Source organism: Mesoplodon mirus (assembly GCF_964341445.2).
Source record: "Mesoplodon mirus genome assembly, chromosome: 7".
In the NCBI taxonomy this organism is placed as follows: Eukaryota; Metazoa; Chordata; class Mammalia; order Artiodactyla; family Ziphiidae; genus Mesoplodon; species Mesoplodon mirus.
The window spans coordinates 23899877-23920085 of NC_138983.1; the positions used below are offsets into that span (position 1 = coordinate 23899877).

The 20209-nt window shown below is 38.1% G+C and overlaps 1 protein-coding gene across 6 annotated transcripts in view; it reads right to left on the reverse strand.

Annotated features, from left to right (window-relative positions):
* The window catches only part of TRIM44 (tripartite motif containing 44), a 119639-nt gene that overhangs the window by 50430 nt on the left and 49000 nt on the right, over positions 1-20209 (reverse strand). For 3 of the 6 annotated variants that reach the window (XM_082626277.1, XM_082626274.1, XM_082626276.1), the window contains exons 3-4: positions 18556-18795; positions 5969-5988 (exon numbers count right to left, since the gene is read on the reverse strand). In XM_082626277.1, coding sequence (XP_082482403.1) covers positions 5969-5988; positions 18556-18795 — 260 coding nt within the window. Of the gene's footprint in view, positions 1-824; positions 1150-5968; positions 5989-16931; positions 17344-18555; positions 18796-20209 lie in introns of those variants that run through there. The other 3 variants (XM_082626273.1, XM_082626278.1, XM_082626275.1) reach the window with 3 other exon arrangements.

Here is a 20209-nt window from a genome sequence, read left to right on the forward strand (position 1 = left end):
TTTATTATAGAGAATCATTATACTGTACTGGTTAAGAGCCCACATTCTCAAGTCAGCCTACTTGAATTTGAATAGTGGCTCTACCACTTTTTAGCTGAGTGACCTCGTTAGTGTATGTATAACCTCTCTACAACTCAGTTTTCTCATTTGGCTGAGAAATGAAGATAATGTATTAGCCACTTGTTAGGACTGTTGTGAGAAATAAAAAGTGTTTAAAATACTTCGTGGTACATGGTTGGCAATCAATAAATGCTTCCTTATAGTAATTTATAATTATCATAATTATTATTATATTGCACTTAAACGTGAAATTTAAATTGTTTACTTAGTTCTCATTTGAACTAGACTTTGAGATCTTTAAATGCAGGGACAAAGTCTTTTTCATTTTCATATTTCTGAGGCCTAGCATGGGGCCTGGCAACACAGCAGACAATTGAAAATGAATGAAAAAATTCCTCTGCAATTTTTCTTGCTAAAGAGATTAGGAAACAGAGCTCCTAGAGGTGAATGTTATCCTGATAAGCTCTGAGGTCAAAGACATAAACAAGGTTAGCCTGTCAAGCATCATAACTAAATATTGGATGGCAAACAAAGGTTGATTAGCATAAAACCATACCATGAAAAGTGACATCCAGGTCTCTTCCCACTGGGCCTTTTTTCTTAGCATTATGAAGCCAGAAAAGGCAGGCAGATGTATGTCAGAATACAGGCTGCTCCTAGCTGGCATTTCCACTGTGAGGCAGGTGAAATAAACTAGAGGTACCTCAGGTGAATTTTCCAGCTGTGAATGGATTCTCTGGTTATAGGCCAATATGCACAAAATAAAATAAAGTTGTGACTCTCACAGGTAAATATCTGAAAATCAATTACTTTCGGAAGAAGGCTTGCTTTTATTATAGATAGGCAGTACAATGCATAGCATGGCTTCATCCTTCATCTGGGTGAGTAGATGATAAATAATTCATATCAGCAGAGGAAAACAAAGTCAGCTCAGGCTCCATAAGAGGGAAACGTGACAGCTAAGAGACTCTCTGTACTGAAGACCAACTTAGATGTTGGAACCCCATTTTTGGATAATACACAGCCCTGACAGTTTCACTCCATGTCACTTGTATCAGAGACATTTTCTTTGGCTTCCAGCTAGGTCTTCTGAAATGGAGATAATGTAAAAACAAAACCATAAATTTGCAATCGGAGGACAAAAGAAACCTAAGCGTATCACTGACTTAGTCCCCTCTTATCTCTACAAACTAAGTCATCAGGAAGAGAAATGTCACATCTAAGAACATACATATGATTGTTATTTTAGAGGGGGGAAAAAAGAGTACCTAGTATATAGCCCCAAGAAAATGTTTAAAGAAACAAAATTGAGAAATGTACAAAAAAATCTACCAAATTACAGAACGTATAAGCAGATTCTTTTCATTTCATATTTAATATATGACTGTATTCCTCCATATAACTATATCCAAAAAAACTGGGTGCAGAGTGGGGGAAAGAAAGGCTAGTATTTACAGGGAAGTAAAAACAGACTACAAAGAAGCAAGGAGGTTAAAGGACTTGCCCAAGGTCACACCGTCGGTCCCAGGTAAACCAAGGACAGAAGGTAGGTCTGCTGACTCTCCTTGAGCTCCTATTCCTTCAGAACTCACTGCCCATTTGATCAGAGAATCAGCATGGGTCAGATTCACACTGATCTCAGCAGGAGCTTTTGGCCTGAATAAGAGCCAGCTCTGAAGATGAAAAGTTCTACCAAAATCTTAAGTATGGCTGTTACTGTTAAAAAGCCCTTTTCCTCTTAGTTAAAAAAAAATTCACAGAAAATCTCCATCGCAAATCAAAATTTAAAACTGACCTTGCTCCTCTGTCCTCTGAACACAAGAGTTTAAGGGTCCTCCCCTCTCTGACTTCCCTCCACTACACAACAGCTCTAAGGCAGCAGAGCCCACTGCCGCCCCCTCTCTGTGAACATACATAACTTCTCAGCAGGCTCCGGCAGGAGCACAGAAGGAGCCAATCTGTGAGGGTGCAAACACAACATCTCCCATAATAGCACAGAGGAGACAGAAAATCGCTGCCAAAAGTGTAAACTGCTTTTTTTTTTTTGCTTGGAAAAAAAGAATCACTCTGGGCTTCAAAGACACCCTCTTCAAAGGTGACTCTACAGTGGTTTATATCCATGTTCCACATATTAGGACTTTTGTTCCTCCATACGCTCCAAGAAACCTTGTCATCTGTATGACTATATCATGGGTGTGAAGAGTAACTACTGGATGGAGGGGCAACAGGCAGCTAATTCTGCAGGGTCAAAGGAAGGCTTGGTTACCTGTTCCCCTGGGAGTCTAAAAGCACCCCTTTTGCTGCTGACCCTTAGGGGACACTGTGTGAGGATGAGATGAAGAAATATCCCCTTATAATGACAGAGGCTAAGGAGAGGAGAGGTAGCTTGCAGCAAACAGACGCCACATCATTTCAATGTCAAAGCCAGTAAGAACTAGGTGAGAGGAACAAGACCAAAGTGATGCGCTGACAAGTGGGCGTGAATCCTCTTACCTTTCATTCAGGGTCACAGAGAGAAGTGTGCTGGCCTCTCAGAGACAGGTGGCTGAGGGCATGAGCTCTGAAGCCAGACTAGATTCAAGTCCTAGCTCTGTTTCTACTAGCTGTGTGATCTAGGGCAAGTTAATCTTTCTGGGCATTCATTTCCTCATTTTACAAGTGGAATAATAACTACATCATAAGCTTTACATGAGGGTTAAAAGAGAATATATATAAAACACTGTACATAGTAAAACTTAAACAGTAGCTTTGCTTATTATTGTTGTTAATTACAGGACAAATACACAATAAAGTTCAGAACAAGGCACAGACATGACCCAAAGCACAAATACCTGGCCACCTCATGTCAAACAGCTTGGGAAGTCAAAACTGAAAAGAAAAAAGAAAGCAGGAAGACTCTAACTGGTAGAATGGAGAAAAATATAGATCTATTATAGACAAATAATTTTCAAAAGGACAGGAATTTTCCTTTGTTCTGACCACCATGGAGAGCGGTTGGAATTCAATTCTCCCTGGACTTCTGTGCAGACAGCAGGGAAGTGGCTGTGTGGAAAGAATACTAGCAAAGGAGACACAGGCATGAAAATCCAAGTAGACCTGGAACACAGGGTTTCCAGATTCATTTCTCTTCCATCCCCTGTGCAGGCAGACCCACACTCCTGTCTTCCTTACACATCAAACTCTCATTTAACACTGTCAGCAATACAAAAAGACTTTGGAACAAAACTCTGGCTTACTGAGACAGTAAAGTGTATATATCATAAATGAGAGAAATTTCAGATCAAAGGCAATTCTGCCCTGAAGTGTTAATTGGAATAAACTGAGCCAAATGGTAGTTCAGCACAAACTGAATGGAACCAACAAGTATGAATTTAAAGGGTAAAAGGAAAATTTGACTCATCTTTCCTCTTTCTGCCAAATTGGAACACGATTTTTTTCAAGTGCTCATTTTACCAATAAAGTCCCAGTCCAAGAGAATCCCTACTGACAGCCATGGCAGCCTGGCTCGAGGGAGACAGCGTGACATCTTGGTTGCTAGTAAAGAAACTCTATACTTCACCACAGTCTTGTCAAAATGACAAGAAGGAATCTGCAATTAAACTCTGAAGCCAGTATCTCACACTGAATAGTATCTTTGAAGGGAGTTAATCTCTTCATAAGGTCCCTGTATTCTTCTAATCAACATGACTCTGGCATGTGGCCATAAAGACAAGATGAGCGTGTCCATCCTTATCAGGCTCTCCCAAGATGGAAATGCCATTTCTATCCTGTGGAGTCTGCTCGCTACATCTGCTAAGGTGTCTTCTTTATACTGGTCTTGTTTGAACTCTCTTTCTGAGGAAGAAAAGGTCTAGGGCTCTGCTTGGTCTGGATTTTAAGGAGCTAGAGCTAGTTTTGAGAAAAGAGGCGGAGTGCCAAGGAGATAATTTAAAGAGTTTATCTAAACCAAAGGTCTGTGTAAAATGGTGAGAACTTGGTCAATAGCTAGAGAAGATGTTGATATAAGCTCCCATCACTAGCCTAATCTAATTAGTCTCCCAGGCTCTGACCTACCTCCAATTCATTTTCCATTCTGCAGGCAGAGGAGACTTCCCAAATGCAAATCTACTCAGGTTAATCCATGTTTTAAGTTATTTAATGCCCTCCCACACTCTGCAGGAGAGAGCTCAGATACGTGAAGGAGGCCTGTAAGGCCCTCAGTGATCTGGACTCTGCTTTCTTTCCTCCACTCTTCTCTTGTCTGGAGCTATTACACAAGTTGTTTCCTATCCCTACAACAGCACTATCTCTGCCTCTCCTTTGTCTGCCTTCTCATCCTTCAGACCTCCGTTCACACATAACCTTTTCTGGTGAGCCTCCCTTCCTAAAGCAGCCTAAACTTCACTTAATCATAGTACTTCCCCCGAAGTAGAAGTGCCCAGTTATATGCTTGTCTCTCCTACTAGACTTAGGATCCACAAGGCAGGGACCATGTCTGTCTTAATTTTCATTATATGCCCAGTATATAGCACAGGGCCTATACACTGGGTCATGAGAAAGGGAGGAAGGGAGGAAAGAAATGAACCACAACATAAAGGGAGCCTGTTCCTGAGAATGGCTGGAGGATGGAATTTAAAGGGATTCCCTGAAGCTCTGCAGGTTTAAAGCGGGACGCCTGTAGCTTTAGCCACAGAGGACAAGGAACAAGATCTAGGCTGAGAACTATAGTTCTCAAGGGAAGGAAGCAGCAGGAGATGAAGATGTGGAATAACATATGACACTAAGAGAGAGGCTCAGGATGTGGGGAGGGAGAAGGAAAAAGAAGAAACTGTATTTGTTGATTTGTAAATAAAACCAAAGAAGGGCCAAATCCTGGCTCCAGTAAGGTAACCTTGGGCAACTCATTTAGCTTCTTTCAATGAGAAGCTTGAATTAGATAAGTGATTTTCAAACTGAGTTCTCAGGAACCCTAGGTTTCTGCAGCAGCCCCTCACGGTCTATTGCAAGGAAGAGAGAAGTTTCACCAGTAGATGTGGCCCCCAACTTTAACCAAACAAAAAAATGTTTTGCATAGATTGGAGTTCTACTTAAAGCCCATTTGAAAAAAAAGGTGTTTCTACTAAAACTAAAGTTTGAATAGCTGTGGTCTGGATGAACGTTCTGATACCTCCCAGACTTAACAGTCCTGGATCCTACATGACAGAGGGGACCCAACTGGACACTGCAGTTTACTTTGTACAAATGCCCCTTGATTGTGTTCACAGGATAGCTATTGCATTTCCTAGAGCCTGTTCTCACTGCCTGAGCAGAAAGACAGCAAAGGTAAGTAAACTAAAGTCCAGGTTCACTGCAAGCCTGAGGCAATGATAAAATGCACTTTTAAATTTCATGTGGTGAAACAGAAGCACAAAGAAACATTTTTTTTTTCCTAAACAAAGTTTTGTATACCTATGACCTCAGATTCACTGTATAGGTGTCTTGAGTCAGACCCAAGGATGTTACAGGTCAGAAATAAAGAATATTGGAACCAGAGTCCATTAAAAGAAAAAAAAAAAGCAATCCAATTCCAATCAAGAAAGAACAATGCAAAAGTTTATCTATTCAGTCCACCTGATACCTAATTACCATTCAAATATAGTACCTACTTGTCTCAACAAGGTATTCTGAATGTGCTACAGAATAAAGCAAAGTTACTGTCATTACATACTTTAAAGACTATCTTTATCTGAAGGTTACAGACAGGAAATGGCATAGATGTGGAGGGAGATGGGAATCTTACAAAATAAGATCTTCAAAGCCCTGGCTTAAGACGGAGATCTCTTTTCTGTGCTGTTCCTTGGCTGGTCATATTTCACGGGGCATTAAAAGGCCACAAATGTCACTCTACTTCAATTCTGAGAACAGACAAACAACAATAATGTGATCTTACCTGGGTCCTTCCTCATCGCCCTGAAAGAAAGAGAAAGAAACAGCATAAGAAATCAGGATCAGTAGAGATTGATTTAGATTTCTTTCTTTTCCCTCTTCCCTCCCAATCTGAAAGCAAGGCTTGTACATTTATTGTAACAGAGACAAGCCAGTAGACATCTAAGGGCTAAGACAAGGGCTAATATAACCCTATGTTCAAACCGCCCAGCAGAGATGAACTAATAATTTGCCCTTGTAAGCAGAAAAGTGAATGCTTAGACCTAGGAGGCCTAAATAATAGCCTTGCCTTTTTATTTGTATGGCTGGCAGTATTTAGTTCTGAGCAAACTGACAGCCCAAAATAGCAGCAGGTCTCAAGCAAAAGCTGACCAGCTCCAAAAGCATCAAGCTGTTTCCCTCAAAGACTCACCTCTGCCTTGGCCTAGCATTTTTTTTCTCCAAACATGAACGCAGAAAAACTCTAATGTAGAGCACACTATGATGCAAAAGGCTCCGAACTGGGACTCAGGAAATTGGAATTCTACTCCAAGCTCTATTATTTATTAGCTATGTGCTCTTGGGCAAGCTGATTAATTAATTAATCTGGACCTTGGACTTCTCCTTTGTAAAAGGACAGTTCTGGCATTTGATGATCCACATCATTCTTCAGCCAAACAATGACTTTTTTCTTTTTCTCATTCACTCTTTACAAAAACAATGTGTGAGGGCAATTTTACCAGGTACTGTATTCTGTGAGCCTAACTTTATCAGTGATCACAGCAGATTTCTTTGAGCCTCTTTTTGTGACCAAACCAGATTTTTCAAATGACACTCAAGCTTTTTCCAAGGGACCTCACTCATCCTTTTGTTGACAGAGTATCTTTTACATCCTCCTCTTTAGTCATTCAGGATTGGTTTCAATAGACTGTATCTCCTAGTTGGAGATAACTCCCCAGACAACTTATTTGATTGATGGATGGACTGATTGGCTGATTCTATAGGTAAGGTATAAAGGAGAATGAGCTCTGGAGTCAGACACTGGATTCAAATCTTGACTCCATTACTGCTTGCTGTGTTACCCCGGTCAAATTATTTTGCCTCTCTTAACTATAATTTTTTAATTTGTAAAATAGGGGTAAAAACTGTCCCTATAACACAGGATGAATATGAGGATTAAGTGAAATAATGTGTACAAATGTCAAGCACAGTGCCTAAGATACAGAATGCACTTAATAAAGGTTATTATCAATATCACTAACAATTCAGTATGATTCATTAAGAAGCTATTACATGCGGGTGCTGAGGGTAAAAGATAAAAAACCCATAATGATCTATCCTTCTAGGAGCTCCCATTCCGGAGCAGGGGAAACAGATAGAAAATAAACTATGACTATATGTCTTAAGGGTGCTACCAAGAAGTGATAAACACTGCCTCTCCTGGAGAAGGGGGAGAAGGCTTTACAGAGAAGGTGACATATATAATGTCACTTGAGGGATAAGCAGGATTTTCCCAGGCCAACAACAGAAGATAAATGGGAAGAGCACTGGAGTAGCAAGAGCAAAGGCACAGCAGTTTAAAAAAATGTAGGTTTAAGGAATTTTGAGTTCTGTGAATCTAGAGTATGGGGATGTATACATGTGTGTCTTGGGCAGGGGATGTGGAGGTGGCAGTGGTGTGGGGCTGAGGGGCTGGGAATGCAACAGAGGTAAAGGGAGATTGCCAGGGCACAGGCCTATAAAGGACACTGGCAGACAAGGTGATTTGTAACAGATTATATTCAGTACACCGGAGGTTGGATAAAAAAAGGCATTTTTAGCAGACTATTAAGAATTTGCAGTATTGGTAAGGGTGCTAATCATCTAATGAAAGAGAAGTGGGGCAAGTAGTGGAAGGAGGGTATAGTGGTGGTGGAAACCTCTGCGGTTTACTTGACTGGCATGTCTTATGGGAACTATAATCCAGTGAGAAAAATTTATATAATTTAAATTTAATATGAGTTAAATTAACTATCAATGACATAATTAAACCTCAACACAATTTTTAAATTATCTTTGGATTTTAAAACACAATTATCTAGGAGAACTGTATGGAAAAAAGTATCCGAACCTTCTTCCATGATTTACAGCAAGTCCTCACAATCACATATCTTGGTACCATGGTTAAGAGACAGGCTTTCTGAGTTAGAGAAACATGGCTTCAAATTCTGGTTCGTCAATTCCAACAGTGAAGCTTTTGGCAATTTACTTAACTTTCCCAAGGTTCAGTTTCCTCATCTACCCATGGAAATCCTAATTCTTACCTCACAGGGTGGCTATATGGATTAAAATAAGTGAGAAAATATGTATAAAACATTAAGCAAGTATCTAGCATAAGTGTTCAACAAATGGTGGTCATTACTGTACTTCCCTGAAATGTTAATTAATAACACTTCTGGGGAGAGTGGGGAAAACCAGAGAAGATGGAACACAAGACTTTGCTTTACATTCATCCATTTCTGCTGCTTACAGGTAAGTGGTTATTTTCAAAAACAATAATCACTATCACAAAGCATGGGGAAAACCAGGGTGAGAGTTTCACTTATGAAGAAATGAATGAAAGAATATACACACATATAATTATAAGGCAATTTTGAACAGGTCAGCAGACATTCAGAGGATTGCTAATCTTGCTTGTAAAAGGTGTGCCCATACTCTCCTCACTACCTGAAATGCACATCCCTATTCTGAGATCCTAGTTAATTCCCATCCATCCTTTAAGGTCAAGCCTCACTCGGAAAATTTTCCTGACAGATTGAGTGGAGTAACCCTACTCTGTCCTCCACATCTGTATAGGTCACATTTCTGGGCTAGTTCTTAAAGCAGAAAACTGACAATGACAGCACCATGCAGTGTCTCCCTCTCTGGATTTCAGCTCCTTGAGAATAGAAACTGTATATTGTTCATCTCTTTATTCTCTACACCTAGCACAGCACAAGGCATATAGTAAATAATTATTCAAGAGAGGATAGAAGAGAGGGCAAGATATAAATAGGATTTAAGATTAATTTCTACCCCCATTACGAGTAAATTCTGATTTCAGAGAGTATTAGAACTGAAAGTCTGTTAAACAACAACTTCCATTTCAATGACTTATTAGATTAAGCAATGCTCCCAAATCCCTCTGTAAAATATCCTAAGTGTTCTTGGCTGTTAGGGTACACTCTATCTAGTAAAACCTTCCATTTCTACTTCCACCAGTGAAAATGTATGTTCACCAAGAATCAAACAAGTTTGCTTCTAAGCCTGCTTATATCAATTGAACTTGTAATTATGTGACATGTTTTACTGAATAACAAAAAATGAGTGCAAGAGATAACTGTTGCTCCATCAGTTGTTGCTTCCATGAAAATTAAGTTGAATGCTTCCAAAGCAGTCAATAAAGATGAATTACTTAACAATTGCTGTCAATTTTGATGTAGGTGAGACACATGCAAAATATTAGAAAATATAAAGTATAAAAGTCTAACACCTCACACTGGTCAGAATGACCATCATTAAAAAGTCTACAAATAATAAATGGTGAAGAGAGTGTGGAGAAAAGGGAATCCTCCTACATTGTTGGTGGGGATATAAATTGGTGCAGCCACTATGGAGAACAGTATGGAGGTTCCCTAAAAAACTAAAAATAGAGTTACTATATGACCCAACAAACCCACTCCTGGGCATACACCCAGAAAAGATGAAAATATTAATTCAAAAAGATATATGCACTCCAATGTTCAGAGCAACACTATTTACAATAGCCAAGACATGGAAGCAACCTAAGTGTCCATCAACAGATAAATGGATAAAGAAGATGTGGTACACACACACACACACACACACACACACACACACACACACAATGGAGTATCACTCAGCCATAAAAAGAATGAAATAATGCCATTTGCAGCAATATGGATGGACAGAGATTATCATACTAAGTGAAGTAAGTCAGACAGAGAAAGCCAAATATCATATGATATCATTTATATGTGGAACCTAAAAAAATGATACAAATGAACTTATTTACAGAACAGAAACGAACTCACAGACAGAGAAAACAAACTTATGGTTACTAAAGGGGAAGGGGGTGGGGAGGGATAAATTAGGAGTTTGGGATTAACAGATATACACTACTATATATAAAATAAACAAGGACTGACTGTAGAGCTCAGGGAACTATATTCAATACCTTGTAATACCTGTAACGGAAAAGAATCTGAAAAAGAATATAACTGAATCACTTCGCTATACATCTGAAACTACCACAACACTGTAAATCAACTATACTTCAATTTTTAAAATGGCATTTAAAAAGTCTAGGATTCTACATTCCACTTTGTTCAAATGTTATCCTCCTCGCTTATAAAGAGACTGATATTGGACCTTACGAACGATAGAGCATGGGTATGGTTAATGCCAGAAATATGACACTCCACTCCAAACAGCAAACCCATATTCTCAAAGAAAAGACCCTGACTTGGAATCAAAGAAATATACAGATCTTTATTTCAAGTTTAAAATAAATGTTTAGGGTATTCATGTTTCATTTTTAATGGTTTACTCACTTAAACTAACTTTTTCTAAGATTATCTCACTGCAGCTCAGTACTCTTCTCTCAAAACTAGACAAAAGATGGAAATTCTCATGACATCCAAGTAAAAATAAAGACACATTTTTTAAATACTTGACTTTGGCAAAGAGTTTTATAAAAGATATAGCTAAATTCAGGCAAAAAATGAGAGACTTTAAAAACTGGTGATAAAAATACACACTGATATAATTGTTCTATGGACAGTTTATAAAAATGCACAAGCCTAAAAAATGTACATAACTTTGACTCAATAATTACTTATGATTTATAAACTAAAACATTCACTACAATGTTATAAATGACAATAAGAAGTTGGAACTAACTTAAAATGAGGTAAAAGTCAAATCTGTATCACTGGTTCAGGGATTGAACATTATGAAGAATTTCTAATAATATGAAGAAAACTGAAAATATGACATTAAGAAAAAAATGGCATGAGGATTAAGGTGTTAACTAACTTTACTGGGGTAATCATTTTGCAATATATACATGTATCAAATCATCACATTGTACACCTTAAACTTACATATGTCATATGTCAACAATATCTCAATAAAGCTGGGGAAACACACACACACACACACACACGCAATTAAAAAACAGAATAAATATAACACCCAGTGATAACTATCAAGTTAGAGTGTTGTATTTATTTTCTGCTGTGTCTAAGAGTTTTAAACATTTTATAATGATTAAAAAATAACTTTAGTTATTTGAAGAGGGGAAAGACCACATCTTATTGAAGACAAGAAAGACCACAGGACATAGAACTGGTATTGAAACTCTTCCCCTACCCTATATTCTATCAGATGACCAAAAAAGATTTATTTAAAACACATTTTAAAAAAAATGTCACCAGGAAACCTTGTAATCTTTGGACTCCTTCAACCAGAAACTCTGTGATTCTACTTGACCTAATCAAATTCATCTATCCTGAAGGTTTCTTAAAACAGATACACTGTGTTAATGTTCTGGTTTTAGAATAATCTTCATGAAACAAAGGCAAATAGCACTTGGGCAGGTGGGATATCTAGACGCATTGTTTTTATCAGCTTTATTGAGGTATAATACCATAAAACTACCTGTTTTAAGTGTATATAAATAACTTCAAGTAAATTTAGAGTTACGCAATTATTATTACAAACTTGCTTAAAACCTATATGTATATATACACACACACAAAAACACACAGATATGAAATTATCTTTTTTTCCTTCTTAATTTCTTTAAAAGCATATGGCTTTAAGCTAAAATTATAACTGTCTTGCAGTGTTTATAACATATGTAGATTATATACATGTGACAACTATAACATAAAGGATATGGAAAGAGGGTCAGTTGGTCTATACAGTTTCAAGCTATCTACATTTTATGTGAAGTGGTTCAATATTAATTTTAAGTAGACTGAAAATTTAAGGATATATATTATAATCCTTATGGAAACCACTAAAAAATAATGCAAAGTAACAGCTAAAAGGCCAATGGATATATAACAATAGAATTCAAATAAATGTTTCAAAAATCCAAAAGAAAGCAGGAAAAGACAATGAGAGGAACAAAAACAGAAGAACAAACAGAAAACAAATTGCAAAATAGCAGACCTAAATTTAACCGTATTAAGAATAACATTAAATGTTAATGGACATTACACTTGAATTAAAAGGCAGAGATTATCAGAATGGATAAATGACTAAGACCCAGATATATGCTGTCTGTGAGAGACATAATTTAACAATACAGACAGACTGAAAGCAAATGGATGGAAAGAGATAAACCACAAAAACAGTAGATTGGCTCTACTAACATTAGATAAAACAGTTATCAAGACAAAGAGTATTATCAGAGAAAAAGGGAATGTTCATAATGATTAAAGGGGTGGTTCATCAGGAAGATGTAACAATCATAAATATGTATTTGCTTAATGGTAGAGCTTCAAAATATCTAAAGAAAAGTTGATAGAATTAAAGAAAGGAATAGACAATCCCTAATCATACTTGGAAATTAAACATCCCTCTCTCAGCAGCTGATAGAACTAGACATAAAAATCAGTAAAAATATATATTATCTGAACACCTAATTGATATTTAGTAGAACACTACCTCAAACTACAGAATACATATTCTTTTCAGGTGCACATATGCATTCACCAAGACCATATGTTCGGCCATAAAGCAAGTCTCAGTTAAGTGTTATAAGATGGAAATCATTCAGAATAGGTTCTCTGATCACAATGGAACTAAATTAGAAATGAGTAACAATAAGATAATGTAGGAAAATCCCTAATATTTAGAAACTAAACAATATACTCCTAAATAATCAATGAGCAAAAAGAAGAAATCACATGGTAAATGAAAAAATATTTCAAATTGAATGATAATGAAAACACAACATAACCAAAGTTGTATGATTCAACTACAGCAGCGATTAGAGGGAAATGTACTGCTCTAAAAGTTTACATAAAAGAAGAAAGTAGTAAAATCCGTGATCTATGAAGCTAGATAAAAAAACAAGGTAGGGCTTCCCTTGTGGCGCAGTGGTTAAGAATCCGCCTGCCAATGCAGGGGACAGAGGTTCGAGCCCTGCTCCGGGAAGATCCCACATGCCATGGAGCAACCAAGCCTGTACGCCACAACTACTGAGCCTGTGCTCTAGAGCCCGAGTGCCACAACTACTGAAGCCGGGACACCTAGAGCCCGTGCTCTGCAACGAGAAGCCACCCAATGAGAAGCCCGCGCACCGCAACGAAGAGTAGCCCCCACTCGCCGCAACTATAGAAAAGCCCATGCACAGCAACAAAGACCCAACACAGCCAAAAAAAAAAAGTACAGATGATATCAAGTTAATTCTTAAAAAAAAAACAAGGTAAACTCAAAATAAGTAAAAAAAAAAAAGCAGATGTAAACAAAATAGAAAACAAAGAGTAAAATTAACAAATCCAAAAGTTAATTCTTTAAAAAGGCCAATGAAATTAATAAAATACAAGTTAGACTGATCAAGGAGAAAAGGGGGAAGATCACAAATTATCAGTAACAGAAATGAAAGATGGCTATAGACACATCAGAGGCTACAGACAGTTAAAAAATGATACGAAAGGGCTTCCCTGGTGGCGCAGTGGTTGAGAGTCTGCCTGCCGATGCAGGGGACACGGGTTCGTGCCCTGGTCCAGGAAGATCCCATGTGCCACGGAGCGGCTAGGCCTGTGAGCCATGGCCGCTGAGCCTGCACGTCCGGAGCCTGTGCTCCGCAATGGGAGAGGCCACAACAGTGAGAGGCCCCTCGTACCACAAAAAAAAAAAAAAAAAAAAAAAAAAAGATACGAAAATACTATAAACAACTTTATACTAGAAACTAAAACAACTTAGATGAAAATGACAAATTCCTTGAAAATTACAGCTAATACAAATTTTGAAAATTTTAAATCAATATAAGATGAAAAAATTTGACTAGTTCTATATTAAATAAACTGAATTGGTTATCAAAAACCTTCACATGAACTCCAGGACAGATTGTTTTGCTGGTAAATTCTATCAAATATTTAAGGAAGAAATAACACCAATCTTACATAAACTCTTACAGAAAACAGATGAGGAGGAAATACTTCTCAGCTTGTTTTCTGAGGCCAGCATAATCCTAATACCTGACAATCCTAAAGCCTGACAATTATATTATAAAAATACAAATTTATAAATGAATATCCCTCTTTGAACACAGACATAAAAATCTCTAACAAGATATTAATGAATTGAACCCAGATAATACATTCATGATCAGGTGGGAGTTTATCTCAGGAATGAAAGGTTGATTTAATATTGTAAAATTAACCAATGTAATTAACCATCACAACAGAATAATGGAGAAAACCCACTTAATCATTTCAATGGCTACAGAAGAAAATCTTACATATACCACATTCATTTGAATTATTGTTCCCCATATCTAATGTGTCATTCCTCTCTGGCTACTCTGCTTTCAAGATTTTTTATTTGTCCTTAGTTTTTGGAAGTTTGACTTTGATGTGTCTGGGTATAGATTTCTTAGATTTATCTCACTTGGGTTCACTCAGCTTCTTAAATCTCTAGGTTTATGTTTTTCAACCAAATTTTAGGAGTTTTGAGCCATTATTTCTTGAATTTTTTTTTAGCTCTATATTCCTTTTCCTCCCCTTACTGTACAAGTGACATGTATGTTAGACCCTTCTTTATTGTCCCACAGGTCCCTGAGACTCAATTCAATTATTTTTCAATCTTTTTTCTTGGTTGTTCAGATTGGATGTCTATTGATCTGTCTTCAAATTCACTGATTCTTTCCTGTCATTTCCAATTTGCTATTGAGTCAGTCCAGTGAAGTTTTTATGTCACTGTATTTTGCAGTTCTAAAATTTCATTTGGTCTTTCTTTATATCTCCTATTTCTTTGCTGATTTTTTTTATTTTTCATTTGTTTCCAGAGTTTGTTATTGATTATTGAGATATTTTTATAATAGTGACTTTAAAATCCTTGTCTGATAATTCCAAATACTATGTCACCCTATGTAGGTGTTGGCATCTACTGATTTTCTTTCTCATTAGAGTTGAGATTTCATTGGTTCTTGGTATGATGAGTAACTATGGACTGTATCCTGGATATTATAAGACCTGGTTCCTGTTTAAATCTTCTATTCTAGAAGGTAGTCAACCTATTTAGGTCAGAACACATGTCCTAGACCACTTTTGTGGCTTATGGTTCAAATGTCAATTGAGTTTATAAAGCTTCTGCAGTGCCATTCTGGTCACCTCCCTCAGGTGACAGTGCTCCAATGGAGACTCTATAGTCTCCACTGGTGTTAGCTCAGGAGGAGGAAGGGCACAAACTCATCACTACACAGTAAAAGGGGATGGTATGAATCCACCCACTGACTCAGTTGGGGAGAGGCTTTGCCTAGTTAATGCAAGGGTGGTAGGGAGGAGTTAAAGCTCCATCCACAGTCCCCATAGGGGTGGGCTGTTATTCCCTTCCTATTACTGCGGGGGAGGGGTGTAAGTCAGAGTCCCACCTTCAGGCTCCATGGGAGGTGGGCACCATTCACTTCTGAGAGGGGCAGGTAGAAGTTAGACTTTTACCTAAAGGCTCCATGGAGAAAAAAGTGACACCTCATTGCTATAGGCGAGGGTATAAAATACACTCCACTACTGTGGTGCCAATTGGGGCTGGGAAGGGATTCACTGCCAGAATATGCAGGTATTATTAAAAGGTTTCTCTTCAGCTGAACCGCCCTTTTCCCAGTCCTTTGGCTAGAGAGCAGGTTTTTCTTGGAGATGTTCTTTTTGCCTATGCTCATTAGCATTTCCAGTTTGCAGGGCATCCAGGCCAGGATACACAGGAAGCAAGAAAACCCCCCCAAGGGTACTCATCGCTGTGTGGCTCCTCATATCCCAAGGTCTCTGGTCAGTCTGCCATCTTTCCTCCACTTTTGAGAGTCTTCTGGTAGGTGACTTAGTATTTTGTCCAGAAATTTTTACTGTGATTAATGGAAACAGTAAAATGAAATGCATTTACTCCATCTTGTTCAGAACCAGAAGATGCAATTTGTTTTCAAATGCAAAGATAAGATGCATTGAGGGGTAGAAGGTTGGAAAGATGGCTATATATATAAAATGAATCAGTATAGTAAATTGTTAATGGCAGAGTCTTGGCGCAGGTATATGGGTGTAATCTGTAAAAACTCCTTTCAACTTTGCTGTACATTTGAAAATTTTCACAATAAAATCTTGGGGGGGGGATCTTTTTTTTTTTTTTTTTTTCGGTACGCGGGCCTCTCACCGTTGTGGCCTCTCCCATTGTGGAGCACAGGCTCCGGATGCACAGGCTCAGCGGCCATGGCTCACAGGCCCAGCTGCTCTGCGGCATGTGGGATCCTCCCAGACCAGGGCACGAACCCGTGTCCCCTGCATCGGCAGGCAGACTCTCAACCACTGTGCCACCAGGGAAGCCCGGATCTTTTGATTAAATTAAAAATACAGGTAATTTTAAAAAAATCTATACCATGCAAAGAGAAGAAAAGAACTCTGTTGAGTGAGAGAGGTACTGGAAATCTGCTCTGATCAATAAGCTACCAGATTAGCTGGAATGAGAGGCTATTAGATAATAACAGCTCTGTGTAAAAGCTCTAGCCGGATGTATGCTACTTCTCATTGTTAATAGCTTATTTTGTCCATCGCCTGGTACTTAGGCCTTGTCATCTTTATATCCATGAGAGTAATTCCATCAGAGTTAACAAGGATAGTGCAGTTGAGTCACTGAAGTACTTAAAGGACAGTTAATGTTGGGGAGGGACTAAATCCATTATTTGAAATGAAAATAAAAGAGAGGGAGATGTCTTTAAAAATGAAATCTTTATTTTTGAAAAAACAACCTAATCAACACACAGAATAAATGTGGAAGGTCCAATCTGAGGGGAATTGGGGACAGAGTTATGCCAATGATCCCTTGAGTTAAGGCTGAACTTTTTAAGACACAAAATCTACTCCAATATTAAATAAAAAATTTTAAGTTAATTAATTAATTTTTAAAAAAGACACAAAGTGACCACCTCCACAGAGTAAAAGGTCTTAGGAATGCAAGGCTGTCTAGGGCACTGATTATCCTTATTCTTCCCACAGATATAAACGGGATGTTTGGTATACAGCATATAGTAGGGAAAAAGCACAGGCATGGGAACAGGATGGACTGAATCCTGTCTCTCTTTTCTGCTAACTAAAAGACACTGAGTCAATGACTGCAGTTCTCGGCATCTCAATAGCCCATCTGTAAAATGGAGACAAGGAATACTGAAATAAGGATTAAATGAAATGATAAATATAACATGCTCTCTTGCCTATCTAGAAACTTATTTAGGCACACACTTTAATTCTGAGGAGGATGAAATGAAAAGAACAAGAGCTATTCTATCCCTTTCACACAGTGATGAAAATTAATCAAGAACCCTGGATGAGTGAAGCAGATAACTGTCCAATTGTCTCTTACGTTTCCTATCAGGACAGCAAAGACAGTACCTGCCTCCTGGATCATACCGTGGCTCTTCTGCTGACTGGTTTATTCTGTGGTTAGGCTTTCCTGGGCCAAGGCAAAACTGTTAGTTAAGGCTGAGCTCACTGAGTCAGCAGCTGTCCTAGAAACTTCACAAGACTCCCCTACGTTTTCTTCTAGAAGGGCCTACCCTAAACCTATCTGGCATAAGCCTGACCAGAATTTTCAACATAATGGTATGAAACCTCATAAACAATAGCTTCTCCCCGGTGGCTGAAATATAAGTTTTATATTTTTAAAAAATGGCCACCTTAAATGTTTTTTTTAGAAATATTCTAAAGGCCTGAATATGTTGTTTGGTAAAATATCTAACATTCTTTTATTCCTATTACAAAATAACAATGAATGTAGTGACTAAAAACAGTGATTCAACATTTATCTTGTGTCTTTCATTCATACTTTTTTTGATCCTCACAATGCTCTAGCCCACATGCCTCTCTTAATCTAACAGTCATGCCCCCAATTTATGCAGTTAGCTCCATATAAAAGCCAGCCTGAGGCACCTTTTTACTATTCACAGAATCAGTCCAAAATCTTTTATTTTGGCCTGCTTTATGCTACACTTCCTGATTTACTCTCACTCAGCCCATATTTATAGGCTCATTTCACAACTTGGGATCTGTCAATTGCCCTCTTCTCCGGCTGTGATTTCTGGCTTCCCTCATTAACTGTGAATAGTATTTGCCCCACTGACTATACTCCTTTAAGTCATGGTGTACAAATATTCTGCTAGGCCTAGTTGCTGCGCACAGGCCCTAGCAGCCAATACTTCCCAACTGGTTTACACACCAATCTAAACACTTATACACTATCTAAGCTTTCAATCTATTCATGTTTAGGGACCAAAAGGGGGAATTTCCAGAATTAACAAACATGGCAGTCAGTTTCTGCCTATTTCTTGTGCTAATTATTATAGGCATTCTCCTTTACCTCTGCCTTTGGCTCAGCTGATTCATTAGAGGTATCAAGTTGTTCCTTGGCTTGGGCCATCTGAGTCATCAATCTATCCATATGGGACTGGATGTCTGCCAGTATCTCAGTCACATGAGCTGTGGCCATTGCTTCCTGGATGTCCACTAAATGAAGGGCCTTCTGCTCCTCATCAGCAATCACTTTTTGAACTTTCTTAAATTCCTGCTGTATAAACACCTTCATCTGGTCCCGGGTTACCTGTAGAAAACAGACAATTAAGAATAAGTTGGACACACAAAGAAATGGAAGAGTAGAGCTATTCTTGTAAGTGCTAGGCAGCCCTGGCCAAAACACAAACAAACCATGGGTCCCAAGTGATCCTGAAGTTTTGGGAATATCCTCTGAACAATGTTCCTCTAATCTCATTGATGAACTTCCTGCTAATCTTTCTTGCCTTTTTCATTCTTTAGGAAGTAATTCCTTATCCTTCCTTTTTACTTTTTCATTTATTTATTTAATTTTTGAATTTTATTTTATTTATTTTTTTATACAGCAGGTTCTTATTAGTCATCAGTTTTATCCACATCAGTGTATACATGTCGATCCCAATCACCCAATTCATCACACCACCCCCACCACCACCACCACGTTCCCCCCTTGGTGTCCATACGTTTGTTCTCTACACCTGTGTCTCAATTTCTGCCCTGCAAACCGGTTCATCTGTACCATTTTTCTAGGTTCCACATATATGCGTTAATACACGATATTTGTTTTTCTCCTTCTGACTTACTTCACTCTGTATGACAGTCTCTAGATCCATCCACGTCTCAACAAATGACCCAATTTCATTCCTTATTATGGCTGAGTAATATTCCATTGTATATATGTACCACATCTTCTTTATCCATTCGTCTGTTGGTGGGCATTTAGGTTGCTTCCATGATCTGGCTATTGTAAATAGTGCTGCAATGAACACTGGGGTGCATGTGTTTTTTTCAATTATGGTTTTCTCTGGGTATATGCCCAGTAGTGGGATTGCTGGATCATATGGAAATTCTATTTTTAGTTTTTAAGGAACCTCCATACTGTTCTCCATAGTGGCTGTATCAATTTACATTCCCACCAACACTGCAAGAGGGTTCCCTTTTCTACACACCCTCTCCAGCATTTGTTGTTTGTAGATTTTCGGATGATGCTCATTCTAACTGGTGTGAGGTGATACCTCATTGTACTTTTGATTTGCATTTCTCTAATAATTAGTGATGTTGAGCAGCTTTTCATGAGCTTCTTGGCCATCTGTATGTCTTCTTTGGAGAAATGTCTATTTAGGTCTTCTGCCCATTTTTGGATTGGGTTGTTTCTTTTTTTAATATTGAGCTGCATGAGCTGTTTATATATTTTGGAGATTAATCCTTTGTTGATTCATTTGTAAATATTTTCTCCCATTCTGAGGGGTGTCTTTTCGTCTTCTTTATGGTTTCCTTTGCTGTGCAAAAGATTTGGAGTTTCATTAGGTCCCATTTGTTTATTTCTGTTTTTATTTCCATTACTCTAGGAGGTGGATCAAAAAAGATCTTGCTGTGATTTATGTCAAAGAGTGTTCTTCCGATGTCTTCCTTTAAGAGTTTTATAGTGTCCGGTCTTACATTTAGGTCTCTAATCCATTTTGAGT